At 41.6% G+C, this 20,608-nt stretch overlaps 1 protein-coding gene across 7 annotated transcripts in view; it reads right to left on the minus strand.

Annotated features, from left to right (window-relative positions):
- The window catches only part of LPP (LIM domain containing preferred translocation partner in lipoma), a 320,606-nt gene that overhangs the window by 53,757 nt on the left and 246,241 nt on the right, over positions 1 to 20,608 (minus strand). For all 7 annotated transcript variants that reach the window (XM_030456342.1, XM_030456339.1, XM_030456340.1 and 4 more), the window contains one exon: positions 15,615 to 15,738. In XM_030456342.1, the coding sequence (XP_030312202.1) occupies positions 15,615 to 15,657 (43 nt within the window). In that variant the 5' untranslated portion in view covers positions 15,658 to 15,738. The remainder of the gene's footprint in view (positions 1 to 15,614; positions 15,739 to 20,608) is intronic.

The raw sequence follows: 20,608 nt of genomic DNA on the forward strand, positions 1-20,608 counted from the left end.
CTCTGCTGCACCATATTCTGGAAAGGGACAAAAAAATACCTTGCAATTAGCAGAAAGGCCAGTGCAGAAGGCCAAGCCAGTGGCTACATGGGAGCAGCTCTCCCCAGCCTGTCTGGGTCTCCTCACAGGTGTCTCTCTGAGTGTACTGTCCCAGCCTGCTCACCCACTGACTCAAGAGATTTGACTTGCTGGTAGAGCAGTGGAGGGTAATTTCAGGGGCTGCTGCACATGACCCCATATGTAAGTGGCGGCTCCAAAACAGAGCATATCCTGAAGCCAGCTGAGCTGGTCTCCTCTTCAGATGCTTGGTATTATGCAGTTTGTGCATCTTCTCCCACTCACTGCTCCAGGTGGGGAGACCAGTGACCAGATGCCAACAGACAGGCTCATGCTCCTTGCCAGTACAAGCATGCCTTAAATGTAGATAAAATTCTCCTCAGCTCCTGCTTTTTTAAGAGCTGAACCGAAGGTGCAGTCAGAAGGGACCATTTAAGACTCACACTGATACAGACAGCAGCATTCATGCTTAGCTAAAAAAATTAGTTATCTTTTATCTCGTACTGAAAGGACTACAGTTAGGTTTGCCACTTTCAGCATGAAAGTAGTCCTGTGGAGCCCAAGAGATGGGTCAAAGCCCTGTAATGTTAGGTGCTGAACAAAGACAGAGCAAACTATGTCCCCTTTCCCAAGGACCTTCACCCCCAATTGCTTCCATGTTGCACAATGGCACTTCAATACACTCTCCAACCCAGCCAACCTATTTCATAAACCCAGGACAGGCACCATCAGTATGTTCAGCAGACTCAAGCCCAGCCAGAAATCACATCTGCTGCTGGGCATGAATGACTTAATTCACTTTTCCATAGCCTGGCTGTACTCCAGATGGTGTTCAGCAGCTTGTCCCTGCCTTGCTGCATCCTAGTGATGCAGCAAGGAAAGTGACTTTTACCACAGGCCCTGTTCAGCCAGGAAGGTGAAACTGCCTGAGCAATGGTGAAACTTTGAGTCAGAAAAGCTTCCTGTGCCAATAGCTCTGGCCGACCAACCTGGCATGGTCCAGCATGCCTGTCTGGGGAAAACATCTGACAAAAACCAAGAAACAGGGAGGGAACCAGAGAGGAAACCTGTGTTGTGTTCCCCCTGACACAAATGGAAAAAAAAAAAAAAAAAAAAAAAAAAAAAAAAAAAAAAAAAGGCTGAAAGGCTGGATCCCACAAAGGGTAGAGTCCTGAACAAATGTCAGCTCTCATATCCCAAACAGTTTTGTGGCCTGGGGTTTTCAAAGGTGTCTGACTGCATTAGAAGATGTCCCACCAAATTTCAACCAGCACCTCATTTATTTTAAGTCTTTTGAAAACCCTGCCTTATATAATCCAGCACCAGCCCAAAGCTTCCTTGCTGTTTGGAAACATGCTCTGTCTGTGTGTTGACAGCAGCCCTGCCATAAATCACATTCATCAGGCGCTGGAAACCACCTCACCTGTACACCGACCATCCGCCAGCCCTTGCACTGAATTCCATCACTGCAAATTTCTCAGCAGCTGGAATCAACTAACTCTGTTTTTTCTCATTAAAGCAACCTACTGGACAGAGGTTTCCTTCTTTGCCCCAAAATCTGGGACTTTTCCAACCAGGTGCAAGGTCCAATATTTGTTTATTCTCTTGGACGAGTAACAGAAGCTTTACAACCTGGGATGGAGAGGCACTCCCATTCTGGAAGGGATGTGAAACATTTGTTTCTACTGAGGATGACCAGATGTGTCATAACCTTAAAATGGGAACCTGGTATTGAGAGAAAAAGTCCTTTAAAAATAATTTTTGATGCTGGCAACACGATACTGATTATATTCATGTAATTATGCAATAATATAATTCTGCTCACCCTTTGGGTCATGGGACCTGATTTTACTGGCTCAGGTAGATGGAAAGCAATACTGAGAACTTTCTAAATTATATTAAAAATTACCTCCCTGTAGCACATGCTGCATATCTGTAGTCCGTGATGGGGCAGTATATCAAGTATCCATAGACCACTATTCTCACCTGATAGTCACATTCTCAGAGCTTAATGGAAAAGGAGACAAAAGTTTTCTTTCTTGGCCTTCATTAGAAATGAAGGTATAAAATATGAGATACAGATTTATAAAAATTATTATTTTATTTAAAGAAAGTATGTGGAAAATCCATCTGCACAATTCCATGTGTCACTCTCACACATCCTACAGCTTTTGATTCACAAATAGCAAGCCTTAAAAATAATAAGTTAAAAAAAATCTTCACACCATAAAGCTATTTAGGGGCCCTAAGACTGCTCTCTTTGAGGTGGTGGTTTAGACTCTAGGGCCTGTTGATTAACTGTAGGAGACATGGAAAATGTGGGTTCTGATTCATATTTGCCAAGATACAGTTTGTCCTGATATTTAACCTGAAGTCCTTCACAAGGAGGCTCTGATGTTTATCAGCATTTACAAAGGAATACTCAAAGCATTAATTACCACATTTTTAAGATGGAAGGTTCTTTCTAAAGTGTCCTCTACACAAAGGGCACCAATTCTGTCTCCTGAATTTTCCACACAATTCTTGACCTGAGAATTTTGCACCAACATGAACTGAAACACGGAAAGTTTTCCCTCCCTGTGCGAGGGCTCAACCAATTGGAAAGGACAGATCTGATGTGCAGATGAGTCCTCCCAACCCATGCCTTTGAGAAGGCATTAGACAGGCAGCAGGCATTATAAACATTTGCCAAAACCTCAATATTGAAAAACCTTCTGAACCAGTGATGGCAACCTACGTATGAAGAAAGTTGGAAAATTGTTGTGCTCTGAATTTTCAGGGTGCTCTTTACTGGTTTTCTACATGCATGGGACCTCACTGGGAAGACACTAAATATATTTAATTCTTATTAAGCACTTTGGTATGACAGTAGGAAAAACTGATAGACTTGTTTACATGCCATAATAAAATAATTTGAAATCCACTAGACCTACAAATTTTAGATCTGAGGTGCATGCAGAGACATAGTTTCAGTTTATCCCAAGTCTGATTTTAACTGATGTAAACTTAGTCAACTTCAGGTACTTTTAAACTTACATGATCAATCCCAGAAAGCCAATGTTGGTTTAAGTTAGTTGGTTTCCATTTGCACCTAAAATGATGGAACTCTGTTATGTTGACAAAGTCAGAGGTGATGAGTAGATTGGGGAAGCAATTGGTCACACTCCAGGAAAGGAAAATTTTTCATCCCACTGAAAGTCTACCACTTGCAAAAGTGAGCAACCAAAACAGAGGATTGCAGCAACCTGAGACCCAATGCAAATGTTTGAGACTTCAAACATTTTAGAATATTTTGAATTGTTTTGTTCTGCTCTGCTCTAAGCATCCCCTTTGAAGCCTTTGCACAGATGAGGACTGGTGAAATAACATCCATTATGCAGTTCTTGGGAAGTCTCCAGCTCATGTTCTAGGACAGATGACTCCAGAAGTGCTTGAGTTAAGCTTCAGCTCCATGCCCAAACATTAGAACACCTCCAAAAGCTCTGAATTACACTACTAATTCTCAAGAAAGTCAAAGCAATCTCTCCATACCGAGAAAGAGATAGACTGGCATTTTGGAAACCACAGACTTAAAACTTACGAACTTCTTTTTCTGCAGAGGAACTCTGTCTGAGGTTGTAAGGGTCACCATGGGATATTCCTAGCTAAGTGAGATATAAAACGAGTAAAACACTTGCCCATGGGAAACAATATGAGTATCTCATTTTATAACGTTATTTCCGCTGCATATTGTTTTGTTCTCCCCTGTCCCCAGAGCACAAGCATGAAGCTACTGCACACATTGATCTCCTGAGAGCTTAGGCTATATTAAGTCAACTAGACCTCTAGTCAAGCTGATTTCAGTTCAATCATCTTCTAGTCACCACACACCTATTGAGATGTGACCCACCATGTGTCATAATTAAACTATTATCCAAAATGTTATCCTGTAAAACGTTACTTGTTCTTCTGAACAGCTGCAGTTTTCCTAGGCCAGTACAGCTCTGCTCATCAGCCATTTGCTGGATGCACACCATTCTTACTTGCTGCCTAATTGCTGCTATTCATAGTCTCCGGACTTCAGTCATCTTCAGAGATTCAAGGCCACAGCTCAGCTGCCTCCTTTTCCCTCGTAAATGAAAGCTGTTTTTCAAAGGGCAGCAGGCAGTGAGACTGTGTGTGAACACGTTGCAACTGTATGAAAAAGAAGAAAGCTGAGTCTGGCAGACATGAAACACCTTAGTTATACCTCCTCACCCAGAGTCCCACTAGAATCAGAGTAAAGGTATACACTAGATGCCAAGACTAATTGGCTTTCTACAAAGTATTGGTTTTGTTTAAAAAACAGTGCCATACTTAGGTCTGTGGACATTAGGAACAAAGCCCTTTACTCATGAACATGGCATGACCAGGGCCAGCTCAGAGCACAGATGCCTGCCTCTGACCCTCCTGCTGAGGCTCCTGAAACTTATCTGTTATCTGTGCAGTTTCTCACCTAAACCCCCTACACCTGAAAGTATGTTTCTCTGCCCTAAATGAATAAACAAAGCAGTTTCCATTCCTTACTCAGTAAAGAGACAGTGATGCAGAAAGGGACTGATAGGGTTTAAATGCCAAGCTTTCACTAGGAGCTGGCCATATAACTTACACAGCCCCTCTGCTCTTCTCAGCTGCCCTTCTGAAGGGGGGATGCCACAGAGCTGGCAGTGCACTACCTACGTACATCTGCATTGCACATAGTTCACTTCCCTCCCCTCACCTTTTGAATTACACCAGTGAAAAACCAGTGTAAATAATTCTGACCATAAGCAATCTCCTTTTTTCACTCCCCTTCCCTTCTTGTTGCCTTGCATGGAAATTACATATGCATGGAGGTTATGACTGTAAGTTGTGGCCATCAGTAGTGGCTAATGGAATTACACAAGCATGGCACAGGGAAACCTGTACTTTGGCATTTTATCTTTAGAAGATGCCAATATTTTCAGACAAATACACATATACAATGGAATATTTAAAAGCATTCCACTCAAACATCCACTCTTACTGCAGCCATATCCTCCCTGCTCTTGTCCTCCCTCCACACCTTCTCTCCAAACACACACACTGGAAGTGCCAGCACTGCAGATAACCACACTTGACAAGACCATGTAGGCATCAAAAGTTGGATCAGTAGGTACACAACACTGAGAAGGAGAACCCAAAAGAAGGGAACGCCGTTAGAATCTAGGGTCCATGTATCATCTTGTGCTATATATGTGCACACACAAATATATATTTGTGTATAAACATATATATATATATATATACATTTTAAGATCCTTACTAATTTCAGCCATAAGACAGAAATGACAAGGAGCTAATCATGGAGATGACAAGAATACATAGCTCAATGTTGGCGATGATGTTTGCTAGGACTTTCCTGACTAAAAGAGCTGACTGCACATGACTGCAGAGCATAAGTGACCCAGATTAGACCCTTCCAAATGTCTCCCTCCAAGAAAGCTCAGCCAGACACAATTTCTTAGTCCATGTGATCACAAACCACCCATGTGCTAAAAAGAGGTGCAAAGTCAGCACTGTCATGTCACAGACATTTATCAACACAAAAGACAAGGTAAAAAGACTTCAGGCTTTCTGGAGGTTTTTTGGAAGCCAGCAGCTGAATTCATTTGCCTTTCAGGACAAGCAGATAATAAGGAAAAAGCAGCATTTTAAAAGCTGATGTGTTTTTTGAATGTATTTTTAAATGAAAACAAAACCAACAAAAACCTCTACAAAAAGTCTCCCTACTTCCATTCTGCTCTCAGATAAAATGTTGCACATCACCTGCCTGGTCTGCCCCTGACTGAACAGACTGAATCAGAACATGCACTTCACAGACAGTAAGTTATTAACCTCTTAAGATATTGTCTGGAACCAGCATTTGTTGAGAAAATTGTATACTAAGGCTGAACACTGCTGCTAACTGAATATAGCCTGGTTCACAAAAAAAAAATAAAATAGTTTAGTGTGGCTGGACAGTAATTTGAAATTATCTATGAGAAAAAAAAATCATATCCCTAGTCCAGCTGCCTGTTCTTAGCTGTGGACAGCTTTTTATGCTTTGGAAGATGGCTGTACCCACACCTCTAGAAAGGTGCCTTTTATTGCCTTAACTGAGCCACTGTACTCAATATGGAATTTAATCATCTGTTAAAACCCACACATCTACCTGTGCTGGCTCAAACAGCGTCATAGGACAGGCAAGGTGCTTTGCTACTCTCTCCTTATAAGCTGCCAAAATCTGTCCTGGCACAGTCCAGGCAGGTGACAAGTTAACAGCAAGTTTCAGAAGCTGGAACAGGTTTACAGCTGCTGGAAGCACAATGAATGTCTGCCAGGGGTAGCTTTTCATGATCTGCCTGCCAGTCTGGGCTGAAAGTCTCCTGACTTCTGACCACTGGTTGTGACCTTGAGTTGTAGGAAAAGACATGAAAGCTGTGTTCATGTCCAAAATGACATGATGAACAGCAAGGTGCCTTTGCAGACATAAGAACAGTGCAGCTCACTAAAAGCAGCAAGAAAGTTTGGCAACTTTTGATTCTTTTCATTCTTTTAATCCTCCCTTATGTCTTTGCACCACCAAGAAACACTGTATTGATTATGCTGACATTGACAGCAGAACTGGAATTTAATTTTTTTTTCACATCACAGATGAGAAAGTGGGTTATGATTCATCTCATTCAATCTGAGTCAAAGCGATTCCTTAAAAAAAATAAAGAAAAGAAAAACCCAAACAGTTTTGCTTCAGTTCCATCAGAGAACAGGCTGGAGAGCCTCAGCAAATGAGACAGACTTGTAATTCTTTTTTAACACATTCCACTCTCAGATAACATCTGGCCTTTCCCCCCAGCTAAACTTCAAAAGACAACCCCAAAAGTTACTGGCAAGTGTCAAACCACCATATCAAAAGAGGCAACATGAGACAATTGCCACCCAGAGAAGAAAAAAGAAATGCCACACTGTGTGTTCCACCCACCCCTGTGGAATGGTGGCTGCTAGACTGGAAAGTAACATATTACTATGGTGAACTATCAATTTTCCTAATAGGCTTGAGCTATCTAAATGTTGAAGTGTGATAGCATTAGTGAACACATTACATTAACAGCAGTTAAAATTACCAAGTGTGTTCTTAGAGCACTTTTTTTCCCCTTTATTTCTTTCACAGCCATGTTATTAATCTCAGAAAATAGGGCTTGTGATCTAAATGCTGTGAGGAGCCATCAAACCAGTTGTGATTTCTCATCAGACAAGGCTCACTAGCCCATTTTGTTGGTTTTCACATAGAACAACGAATGTGGCCACAGCTGTGGGTAACATAGGAGACTTCAAGGCATTCAAGGCTCAATTCCCACTTTGCTACTGGTTCTCTGCACGACTCTGGATGAGTCATCTAAACTCTGCCAGTCAGTCCCTCATTTGTAAATTAAGGACAATAATAATTTCCTGATCCTTGTCGTATTTTCAGTTTGGGAGCTCTGAGGGATACATACTGTTTCATACTTCATGTTTAATTTGCACATAGTGCAGCATGACCAAAGCCTTGCTAGCAGGCCTTAGATGTTACTGCAGTACAAGTAAGTCATAAAATAACACAGAAGCAACTGCAAATTCAGTGCAACCAGCTTCTAAAAATAGGTGAGCTGTTTTCAGTTTTAAAAAAGCAAAACAAGGATTCATTTTTGCCAGTTCATGTGCATAACCAAGTCAAAACAAAGAGAAATTAAACTGTTTTCATGTTACTGGAACAAAGATTTGTCCAGGACTTCACAGCTGTAAGTGTGGTTTCTAATTCAAGCTCCAAAACCGACTGCCTGTATCTCTCACCATAACTTATCCAGAAGTTATGGCCCAAAAAATAATGTCTTGAGGCTTAACACACTCCGAAGCTATGTCTGAAGTGAAAATTATTTCTATAAAACTGAAGTTCCCCCAAAATATTCTCTCTCATTCATAGACACACATAAACACAAACCCTCTCTTGAATACCTGTGCATGAGAACTTAATGCTTATGAAATCCTGGATGCAAATTCCTGCTTTCACTCATCTCCATAAAAAAGATCTAACAGGAGGAGATGGAGAACAAACCTTCTTCATCCCTCGTGTGCTTGGACTAACAGTCGGCTCATGGTCTCCTCGAGGAAATTCCCAACCAGGGGTCCTCTGGGCATGACAATTTATGGTTTTTAGTGAGGTGATGACGTATCCCCAGAGAACCCCCCTGAGACCAGCCAACTTCTTTCATGTGGTGCAGGAAACAGCCATAAGGTAGGCCACACTTTCATTTCTTAATGACCTCAGTTAGCTACGGACTAATGACCTGCAGCTGAAAACTTGAGTGCTCCTTATCAGTTCTTCAGCCATTTCAGTCCATGAAGTTTACTTTGGGCATGTTGGTTTATCGTGAACAAGCTGGATTCTCTTTGAATTGCTTCTCAGAGAAGGTAGAAAGATTTACTTTCTTTCCATTTACTCATTAATTCTGGGGGGTTTGGCTAGTAGCCTCATCACTGTCAAGAGTATTTTCAAAAGGAGAGAGGGCTTTGCTATCCATTTGTACATCTTCTAGCATACTGAGGGTCCAACCATAATATAAGAAATATCTACCACCCTCATATATTAATTTTTTTCCATGGATACGTTCATTTTTAAACACCCTCCCTGAACAGTCCTGTAGAATACTACTGTACTTTAGAAAGATGCATCCCTGATATTTCCTTATTACATTTCACTTCTCTTACAAGACAGCAGGAAATCGTCAGCTCTCATTTACTGACTGTTGGGACAAATCTAATTCTACTCACAGCCTGCACAAAACTCACACCTTTCTTTCACAGCACACAGGTGATCATGGAAATCCCTCTGCTAAAATGCTAGCTTGGTACTCTGCACTTATTCTCCATTAAATGACTTCTGCATCACACCAGTTATGTTTAAAAGTAAAAATATGTCTGGGTTGACTGCAGGTATTTCAAGCTAAACCAGGGACTTAAAAACAAGGCAGGCCTGCTGCTTGCTACCTGTTTCAGCTGGCATTTTATCACTTATGATAACAAAGAGTAATTTGGGGGTTGATAAAAGATTTAGGTCACATCTGTGAAGCAGTACTGGTCTCTGAAGAGACTGTGCTTCAGAAACACTCATGATGCAAAGTCTCATCTACTCTTGTGTGTATTAAAAGGGGGAAAAGGGAATGTGAGACTGCTGCCTCCTGGCACATGTGGGTACCAGGTGCTCAAGGCTTACAGAAGTGCAATCTTCCCTCATTCCTGACTGTAAGAGACAAGCACTCAGGACTTTATAGGACTAAGGTCCTTGGCACAAAAAGATCTAAGTGCTTAGCTTCACAATTACTGCAGGGCACAATGTGGATTACATGAACAGCAGGCACAAACAAACCTTTGCATCCATTTACAATGTCTTTCAAATGCTGAAAAACAACTTAACCAGATGACAGCCCCTGCACATCAGTTCTCTTGCCTTTCTCATGTCTGGAGATAAATGCATGGAGACATAGTATATTTGGCTCAACAACCACTCACTGGCCTCCTCTTCTTCCTCACCCACTCTGAACTGTAGGCCAAAGTTCACCCTGTAGGATGCATGTAGGAGATTATTTTTATAAATCTGTTTTCGAAACTCTACCTGTACTTGCTGTGCAAGGATGCCGGCAGTCACAGGACTCTCTGAAAGAAGCTAGAGGAGGGTGGCAAGCAGTGACAGAAGTGAGACTGAAGAAACAGGCTCTGAAAGCCATTTACCAGGGTAATTAAAGCCCCTGGGGAGCAGAGGGTGGGTGAGTCCCCTTGCGGCAGGCCGCAAGAGGGCAGAGGGATGTTGATGGTACCGCAGTATGACCTCCCTGGGTGCAGGCTGCTCCCAGCCCTTTTAGCCTGTGTGCAAATGCTGGAATATGCCTTGAACATGAAAAATAATATCTTGAAGCACAATGGAGAAAAGGCTCCCCATTATATGTCCGTTCTTCCTGCTTTTGTGAGTGGTTACATAACAGCAAATGACTGTAGGCTCATCAGTCGCTGAAAATCTAACCTACTATTTTCTGACCCAGATGGTGTTCGGATGAGGACGTATATGATTTTGCATCAGAAACCTTGCCTTTAAACAAAAGGCACGATGACACATCATATTACAGGGCAAAATTACAATGTAATTACGCTTTTGTAATAATAAGCTGTATCTTTTAATGATAACCTTTTCAGAAGAGGATGAAGAATGCAGGCAAGATATGACAACTTTCATTTTCTTATTCTGGTGGTAATTCAGATGAACCTAAGAGGTAACCTGAGCCTCTTAGAGGCTATGGAAATGCCTGATAAAGACTGAAATGCAATGCAGAACACGTTCAGTTTAGAGACACTAGAATTCTTCAGTGCACGGAGTCAGGTCAAAGGAAAAAAAGACACCATGAACTGAAACAAGCTGTACCTGAACAACCTAATGTGCCTCCTCACCTGAAGCTTATGTGAGTCTACCACACTCTCATTTCTTACTTGGACTGCTACCCTCTAATCTGTGTCCTGTAAAGTAAAATGAGGGGACACCTTTGACTCTGTTGGAACACTAGGTGTTCCAACATTCCATTCACTAGGTGAATGATTTTTAGCTTCTGAATAAGAGCCTAAAGGAGATACAAATCCAGTGAGCGGTAAGATCAATAGACACCATACAGATTCAATACAAGTACTAATCACTGTTCTTAAGTTTTAACCTGTTAAGTTTTAACCTTATCTCAAAGAACTCCTGGAGATGAAGGTTTCTTCGTGGAGGGCACTCATACAACTGCAGCTGTTAATCAGCTTTTGTATGAAGAACTGGGTATATTGAGTGCCTCGCAAACAGGGTGAAAGGGAAAGAAAGAGGCATTACAAGAGCTCAGAGTGTGAAGCAGAAAAGGAATTCAAGCATCCTGCTTGTTGGTCTTGCTCCTCAGCCTAACCTGAGCCTAACCTCACTGCTTCTTCCATTGTCAAAGTCAAGCCTTGAGCACATACACTCAAGAAAACTACATATCCTGAGTCATCAGCTCTGAGACAAATATGGGTCCTTTTATTGCACCAACTGAGCACCTACAGCAGGACTGTCTCAGTGTTTCTCTTCTTCCCATGTTCATCTTTATAGCACACTTGAATGACAAAAAGAGACTGCTGCATTATCAAATACAGAAAGCTTGTGGTTCCTTTGATAGATCTGAGTACTTACAGTAAAATACCAGCCAGGGAAACTCCTCTGCTGTGGGAGTGACTAGGCTGGGACATAGTCCAGAAGGCAACAGGAGATGAGGGGCCCTGGTGGAACTTTTCCAGTCTTAATCAGCACTGTCTGCATGGTGACAAAGACTGAAGCTGCCACAAGTCATTTCTTCCTATAGGACTTGAAACAGTGGTTGAGAAGAGTTGTGATCTGTGTATGTGTGTATTTTGTTTTTTCAGTGGAAAATCAAGGGCTTTAATTTCCCATGGTGGCCAACAAAAAATTTTGATAGTTTCATCCTAACCTCCTGTAAATATCCATTTCTCTTCCCTCTGCCTTATCACATTTCCACTCTGCAAAGTCTTCTTTTTCAGCAAATCATAAGTGACTATCTACAATAGAACATTTATCAGCAGGGAGGGCTGTGGCAGAAAGAAACCATCCCTACGGCACATTGCACAAAACATTTGGGAATCCTTTATAATAAAAAAGGATTTGATTAAAGACAGCCAACTACCACAGATCAGCAACTGAATCAGCAGTAAAGAAGGAAGAGTAGCTTAGACTTAAGAGACTTCAATTTGCTGATCTACCATGGACTTCCCAGGAGAAGTCATTCCATTAGTAACTCTATAATATACATGTGAGTAGGAGGGGACATACATCAAAGATTGGGGTGCTTAGACTTAAGTCTGGAAGTGTAGCCTTTCAACAAAACTAAGTTCGGCAGAATACTCAGCACACACGTTTAACTCCTAAAACTTCAGCGTATTTTAAATTTTTATGCTTAGTGATGATATTTCCATGCTTCAGCCCTGCCTTGCGACAGCAGCTCCAGGATTTCCCAGTGCCTGGATACTGCTGCTGTGCTACATCCAGGAAACCAACAGCTGCAAACTGTGGTCCAGCTGCTCCTAGACATGTCTCCAGCATGCTGCCCCTGGCTCTCACCATGCCCCTGGGCTCCCCAGGAACAGAGCATGGCTCACACCATGCTGCCAACTTTGTGTGCTTGCACGAGTGATCACTGGCTAGAACAGATGCCCCAACTCTGAAACCACCTTTGGTCATTTCCACTCAGAGAAGCTCCAGAGAAATGCAGTGAGCACAGACCTGACAAAGTGCTGGCTGTCCAGCTCCTGACTCAGCTTACCTTAGTTCTGCCAGCAGCACCAGCCATCATGTCATCAAGTCCAGGGCAAAGAGACAACTCTAGTGGCTCCTACTCCTCTTTCCTACACTCTGCCCACACTTACTCCAGAATCAAGATGGCTCAATCAAAAACCAGAGATACAGCAAGTGAAACTGTAGAAGGAAGATGGTTACAGAAAAGATCCCAGAGTGCTGACGGGCCAAATAAAATGACCTTTCTCCAGCCCGACAGTTTAAATGTAATTATTCCAACAAATTATTTTCATGACTTAATATAACGCCTTGCAGCTTTCTAGCAAGGTTAATTAGATTCTTCAATTCAAAACCTATCTGTGCTTAACCAACTTTTAATATGCTGAAATCCAGTTTTCTAAATTCAAACTAATAAAAGTGATTAGCTGACAGCTATCTGGTATGCTACAATTACCATGGCATTTAGACCTCAGGCAGAAGATATTTAATGCAAATCAGAGTCAATGTCTCTGCCCATTTGTCCTTTTTCTGATTATTTGATCAATGTGCCGTAAGAATCTTGTACAATTCACGCTACCACGCTACACAAATAAAGAACAAAGGCAGAGATATTGGTTAAGACAGTTAACCAAAGTTGAAAGACTCTTTTCTTCCTCCCACACTTAATTTGTTCTTTCCATATGAGCATGAAGTTACTGAAAGGCACTGGCTGACAGCTCAAGTAGATGGGTATTTAGCTGTGACATAGCCAGAATTAGTACTGAACTCCTGCTCCGCACTGCTATATCAAAAAGCCTCATCCACTGTAACTCCAGAAACCATCTTGCCCTGGGAATAGTACAGACTGGAACAAATCTAGGAGGATGAGGGCAGCACACCTCTTTGATTTTACCCAGCTGTAAAAAGCAGTTTTGCTCCAGAACTGCTGTTTTTATGTTTTTGTTGGTAGGTATATAATCAGGTGCAGCTGTGTCTCCCTAATGGTTGTATGGGGCACAGCATGCTTAGAGTGCTGAGGAGGAGTTCAGCCCAACATATAGTTCTGTATATCAAGAATGCCAAGGCTGGACACATCCTCAGAGATGACTTTCAGTGGATAGACTCAGCACAACTAGAAGATGGCATTTCTAATCAGGTGCAACTCTCAATTAAACATCACCTGCCTGCAACAGGACTGAGGTTGTTTGGTTTTCATCTTTCAGCTTGCATTACACATGCTTATTCCATCTTTGATCATGCTACTGCTTACATAAACACCACTGGCAAAATTTGTTAATGCTCTGGATCCTCCTTTCCATTTTCTTGTCTCCTAATGAATTAAAGAGCTATTGGCATAGCATTGGTCTGACCTCCCATCTGATAGCCAAATTCATGACCTGATGTTCAGAGACTTTATGCTCCCAGTCCTTTGATCAATGCATCCCTTTTGGATGAAAACACTTTGATGTACAACACTCTCAAACAGAGCAGAGCCATCTCAGTGATACAGTATTAGTCTGCAAAACCTGAGTATTTCAGCTTCATAAATAGAAGTGCTAAACAAAACTAAAGCTGCACTTCAGGAAGCAATTTCTGAGCTGTGAGGAAAATTAATCACTAAAGAGCTTATCAGGGTAGGTGGTTGACTCACCATTGCTTGAAGTCTTTAAGATAAGATTAGATTTTTCTTTTTAAAGTCACGATTCAATCACATTTCTGAGAGTAGGACATTAAGCATCATAATGGCAAGGTCCTTTCTGACCTTGGAGCCTGTGAATCTTTGAGTTCTTTGTTCACCTGATGACATCCTTGCACTATGAGGACAACTGGGTGGCTTTGGTCCACCAACCAGCTCCTGCCACTCACAGCTCTGCATTAAGAAAATAACTGCAATAAAAACTCATGCTTCAGGGATTCAGCCATTTGCCTAAAGGGAGCTGGAAAAAAGTTTCTTTGTCTTTCCCACCCACTAATGGTGGTTTAATGGCTAAACACGTTATGTTTGTTTGGTTGTTCTGCTTTTGAAACATCAGAGAACAAACACAAATGCATAAGGGCAAAGATGAAGTCAAACACAGAAGCACAGAAAATGGTCTCTGGTTATTCTCTCTTCAGTTACCAATTCTTGCTCACACCTCAGATCTGTGCTAGTCATCAACTCTGATGACTATTAATGTTCATAAATAAGACATTTTGGCTGTGAGAATGGAGACCACAGAAGTCAGAAGGTACTGATGGAGAATGGGAATTGGTATCAATACCACCTACAAGGGCAAAGTTTGTTTGATGGAAACATCTTCGCCTTTTCATGCAATAAGATCCTTGTCACTACAAGATCCTTGTTTATTAGTGAAACCTTGGTCCCACCTGAGTAAAACAAAAGGAAGTGTCTTTAAGCCAGAAATGATCCAACCAAAATCTATAGCAAATAGACCTAGGGGGCAAGTGTTTAAGAGGAAGTATTAACATTAAAGGAAGTGTTTAAGAAATTATGAAATACATGAAGATAATGAACACAATATGAATAGCCTACACCAGATTTTAACTCTACAAACTACAGCAATTTGTTTCCTAACAGTACTCACCCAAGCCTGCACACAGACAAGATGCATCAAATGTGCTTGAGGCTTTCAACTTTGCTGAATGCGGATGCCATATCACCTGTGTTTTATATAACAGCAAGATATATATTTTATACCTAAAGATGCCTGAGATAATTCCATTGCATACCACTTAAAAAGGAAATTAGCTGCTTATCTTTTTCCAGGCAAGAAAGATGACACGGTTCTGAGCTAATCAGTTCCTTGTACTTGTTGGATCCAGTTCTGGGCTAACAGGTCCCCATGTGAAAACAACCTGTTTGACTCAAAATGGATTTCCTTTTGATCCATGCCAGCATAAAGAAAATGAAAATCCATTCCTTGGGAGCAGAAAACATTTGTACTGATGGCTATTTTGCAGCTACAATGAGAAGGGTTGTGGCAGGGAGATAGGACAGCACACTGCATCTGAATTCAGCCCGGTAGCCTAGAAGCAGGGGACAGATAGTGTGAAAATCAACTAGACATTTTATAACCAGAAAGAATATAAACATACAGCAAGTTAAGCATGGGATTTATGCTGAAGCTACAGAGGAATGCCTATGGATGATTACACTTTCCCATTACTGAACCTGGTAAAAAGAGAAAGGGGCTGTGGACACTTGTGACATGGCATTGCTCACCAAAGTAGTTATCAGAGGGGGGATTCTCCATGTCATACAGCATTTTCTTGGTCAGATGTTCCAGCTCATCCTCAGGCCTGAAGGCAGGAGTGCTTGATGGAGGTCCAGAGCTTGCATATCCACTCTGAAAAAAAAAAAAAAGGACACTCTGTGATGTGGTATAAAAGCCTTCATCCACGATAAGAGGGTCTATTGGCTGCTCAGTGCTGAGGTTCATTCTTTGTTTTATTTTTGCTGTTTTTAAAACCCAAGGGATTCATGCAAGTAAACATCTCATTTAATGTAATGAAAATGGACTCCTAAAAACATGCAGTGAAGTGCTATATATTCTCCTAGAATGAGAAGTATGCTGTGCCTCATAATTAGGTGTCTACTGGGTAGCACATAATAATAAATAACAGAGAAAATTATTCCAAGGATAACTCGATACAAACATTTTCCAACACTGAAAAAGGCTTTGGAAGCATTTCAGTTTGGATTTGGCAAAAGCTTCCATCATTTAACAACGCAGTATAAAAGATGCTAGAACAATCATCCCTACATGTCCCCTATGGACAAAGACTGATAATCCCGAGCTGCTAGTTATGTTCTCTTCTTGTTTGTTTTGACACAAATCCTGTTAACATTAGTGAAAACAGGGGCTGGTCCACAGAAATTTAGTACTAGGGATACAAAGGTTTTACTATGTGCTTAGGAACTGAGACCTCTGGGCCTTCATATGCTAGCAGCTGGCACACAGTATTTGCAGCTTGTCTCAGTGAGTTTTCTCCCTGTAAAACAGCAGAAGTACAGGCATATTTTGAGAAGCACAGAAATAGTTTCATGCTTAGAAGTTTCTTAGAAGAAGCTAAGTTTGGTGTCCATAATGAGAACCTCGGTCATTTCAGGATTTAAAAATGCTGACACTTGCTTTCCTTGTAGGCACTGCATTGTTGAAAGACTTGCATGAAAAAGCTAACTTATTTATGAAATGCAGCTTTTCAGTAAAGCAAGTGGTTTCATTGATTAATTGCTGCCTTCATCAAGGATTGGACCTTAGACATGAAGCTTATTGAGCCTGAATCCTAGTCTACAAGGAAGCATTTTTGCATGCTCCGTACCTCCTTAAATGGGAAGAAAATGTAAAACCACTGGAGAAACAACACATTGGCCATTTCTATCTGGCTTACAGAGACACTGGACATGGTGAATCTTTATTGCACCAGTCATGTTCAACAGAGAAAAGCAGCTTCAAAGCACTGCAAGAGAATTAACTAAATGTTTTCACACTTTTCAGGCAAGAAAGAGATTTCAAATAAGACATCAATCAATGTAGAAAAGGTCTCAGAATGGCGCTTAACAATAATATTTCAATCATCCACTCCCAGAAACCAAACACTTGCATGTGCCTGACCTTGTCATATTTATTTTTTCTAGGGCCCATGCTAAGCTCTACACCATCACCCCACTTGCTTGTTGACCTGCTGCACTCGCTGCCTGCCTGCCACTTGCTCTTTAACAGAGTAGCAGCAGTGCACAAGGGAGATGGGTAGCCAGAGCCCCTGGAAGAGAGGTCACCTGGAAAAAAAGGAATAAACCCCAGGCTGGATACATTTCCGCCGAGGGCTGTGTGAGGTCTATCTGCCATACCTTCACTTTCCTGACTAAGAATATATATTTGACCAGCCTTTCATTCAGGTTTACCCAGACGTGTTTTCTTTCTCTTCACAGGGTTTTCTTCTGAGCAATATTCAAGAATTTTGTGCATATGCCTAGGATTTCTAGATGCCTAGAATTTGTTCTGTTGAACATCTGGAGTTCCTAAACATCCATACACAGCTCAGTAAACTCCATTGTAAAAATGTGACCATGTTGATGTGCTGGGGTTACCACAAGTTTATTTTTCACATGGAGAGACAGGCATCTGTAGTGCATGGGACCTGCATTTGCTTTCAAAGTCTACAAGTGCCATGGCAAGTGCCATCCCTGTGGGACACATCATTTTGTTGGGGATAGGGCCACTTCTATGACTAGGAGTACCAGGTATTTGGCCCAGTTCACCCTGACACCCCCAGCCAGTGCTTTGTGGCTATTTTTAAAAGGTTCATTGACCACTATTTCATTATAAATAATAAGTAACATAGTCCTAAAAAAAAAAAAGGAAAAAAATAAAAGAAAAAAAGAGAAGGGTTATTAATAAGCCAATTCAAGGTGCCAAATGCAAAGCAATTAAATGTGGAACAACCTGTTTTTTACCTTTGCTCTCTTGTTCCTAAGAGCTGATCATGAATCTTGCCTGAACATATATTTTAATACAGCAAGTGCAGCCAAGGATTTATTAGCTTGAGAAATCAATCTGGCAGCTCAGCCTCTTCAAACAGTATTCCATCTATTTTACCTCTTTCAGTTTTCATGCAGAAAGGAACAACCACTGCCACCCAATTGACCAGTACTCCCTCCCTAGGCTTTGCACAAAGAACACAGTATAGCCTAAAGCTGGTGATGGCCCTCATCCCCACATTTCCCCCTCTAGCAATCACCAGTGCAACATGAACACACAAAAGTACCATGCTTCAGCCTTTCTGCTGGGTTATGTCTACACATAATTGAAACACTGCTTTTACCAATGGGCCTTATAATATGAATGGACCAGACCAAACCAGAAGACAGAAGACACGGGCTACTGTTTGTTCTCAGAAAAGGAAAGAGATACATGGCTGAAGTGATTTTGCCCACCATCACACATGGGCTTTAATGCAAAGACAAAGCCTGCATCCAGGACACTGCAAGTCCCACATCTTCAGCCTCACACACAGCCCACCCAGGGCCAAACACTGCAGACCTATGCCAGCCACTCTCCAACCCAAAGCCACTGCATCTGCAGAGCACCATCAGCCAGGATGCAGCAGGACACCATGGGCATGCAGTGTGTGAAGCCACTCTCTCTCTTCCATGCTGCCTTCCCACACCTCCTTGTGCTGGCTTCAGTAAGGACTTGGGCTGTGCCATTTAAAATGCAAGAGCAAAATCTGCAGACTTGCATACACACAACAAATAGGCTGCTCTCATATTCTATCTATATTACACTTTTCCAAACCAAGCAGATTTCTCATCCAGCACTGACTATCAGCAGAAATAACAAACTACCACAATATTATTGGATGCTTTAACTAATTTTGACTAAAATGCTATGCCTTTTTGGCCCATATTTAAGCAGTGCTGGGCACATCTTTGTATTCCTTGCATGGCATACACTGACTCTGTGCCTCCAGGAAAATGCATCTCATGCATATGAACATACTGTAGAGTTTGCTGGGACACGCACGCACACAAACATAGAGAGAAAAGTATATCCTTAGTCCAATCTAGAATGCTTGTTTCAGCAAAACAGTTTCCTTCCTCCTTCTTTGTTAGGTCAGAGTAAAAATATAACTGGCTTTCCTTACAAAACAGATTTGCGGTGTTGTTTACTTAAACCTCCCCTGTTTTCTCCTGATCTGTACAAGGATCAACGCTGTCTAGAAGCCCAATTTGCTGTCTAATCTACCACAGTTATCTTCATGCATTCTCTTCTCTACATGATGCTTCAATGCACACAAACATATACTCCCTTAGCTAGATGTGGCTCAAAGCTGGGGTCTGTGCTGAACTGCAGCATGATCTCCCAAATTCTCTGAGCACCACTCTGGATGATAAACTGATCCATGAAAATGGAAAAGAGCCTTGGCCAGCAAAAAGTCAGCAGGACAGATGATGGTTTGGGAGAAGCAGCACCTGAGTCCAGCCTTTACTACTGCCATCAGATACTGAGCAGCCTCAGGGAAGAGTGTGATGATTGCAGCTGCATGTGCAGATACAAATGCATTCATGAATAAACACTGTCCTGCATGTATAGTTAATGTGATGCTTAGGAAAATGTCAGCATTCCCAGGGTTAAACCCTGTGGCAAAAAATATCTTCATGCTACAAACAAAAGGAAGTGAGTTAATAGCTTGTGCCACTGTCAAAGCACTGCAACAACATCTGGCTCATCTTCCTCATCAAAGTTCAGTTCCTAAAAAGCCAGGTCAAAAGAAGCAGTCGCGTGGAATCACTGTGTAATTATTTTGGTACACAAAGTTGATACTTGTTTCAGTGCTTCTCTGGCTCCAGACCTCATCCGTAATGAGCTGTCTCTGATGTAATGGCTGCCCAGAGAAGGGAGCTCTGCAGCTACTGCAGGGCATTTGCCAACATGAATTTTCCCCATCCACATATAAATTTTTACCCAACTGCGTAAAAGCCACAGCACAGAATCTGTAAAGACATCTGAGGATGATGCTGTGATGAATGCACCATTATTCAGAGTACACTGTATGTGGTCATTTTTCTTGTCCATTTGCAAATGATGTAGAAGAAGCTGCTTCTCTCCAAGATAAAGTATCTTCAATTATGTGTTCCCAATTACAGAAACACGGAAATTATCTTGTTTTCAGAAGGTAGAATTAGCCCAATTTGGAATTGAAAGGCAGCCAGAAACAGTGATATTTTCTCTTTCATTTTTTTCTTCTTGTTCATCTGCATAAAGTTAGCACTTTCCTTTCACCGTACTCACCAAAACTTATCACCAGTTACATAAACAGTTAAATAGCATCACAACACATTTTTTGTTCAATGGCCTGTCAAAGACCATACTTTTTCATTTAAGTTATTCACTGTCCAAAACAATTGCAAACTTTCAGACCGAAAAATCCATCATGGTGCCACATCTCTCATGAGCTCCCAAAGAAATATTGAGATTGCCTGCAGCTGTAATTCAGTTTATAATTAAGGCCAACTGATCTCTTACAGAGGAGATGCACTGGAGAAAAATATTTTAATACTTGATTTATTTTCTCAGTGAAAAGTTACAGCTGCCAGAATACATACAGATTCCTGAAAAGATGATTCTGCCTAGATTCCCTGTGACAGGAATGTCCCCGCTCCTGGCTTGAGAATAATTTATCAAGATCCTCTGAAGAAGCTACCCTGCATGA

This window comes from Calypte anna, chromosome 9 (assembly GCF_003957555.1).
Source record: "Calypte anna isolate BGI_N300 chromosome 9, bCalAnn1_v1.p, whole genome shotgun sequence".
In the NCBI taxonomy this organism is placed as follows: Eukaryota; Metazoa; Chordata; class Aves; order Apodiformes; family Trochilidae; genus Calypte; species Calypte anna.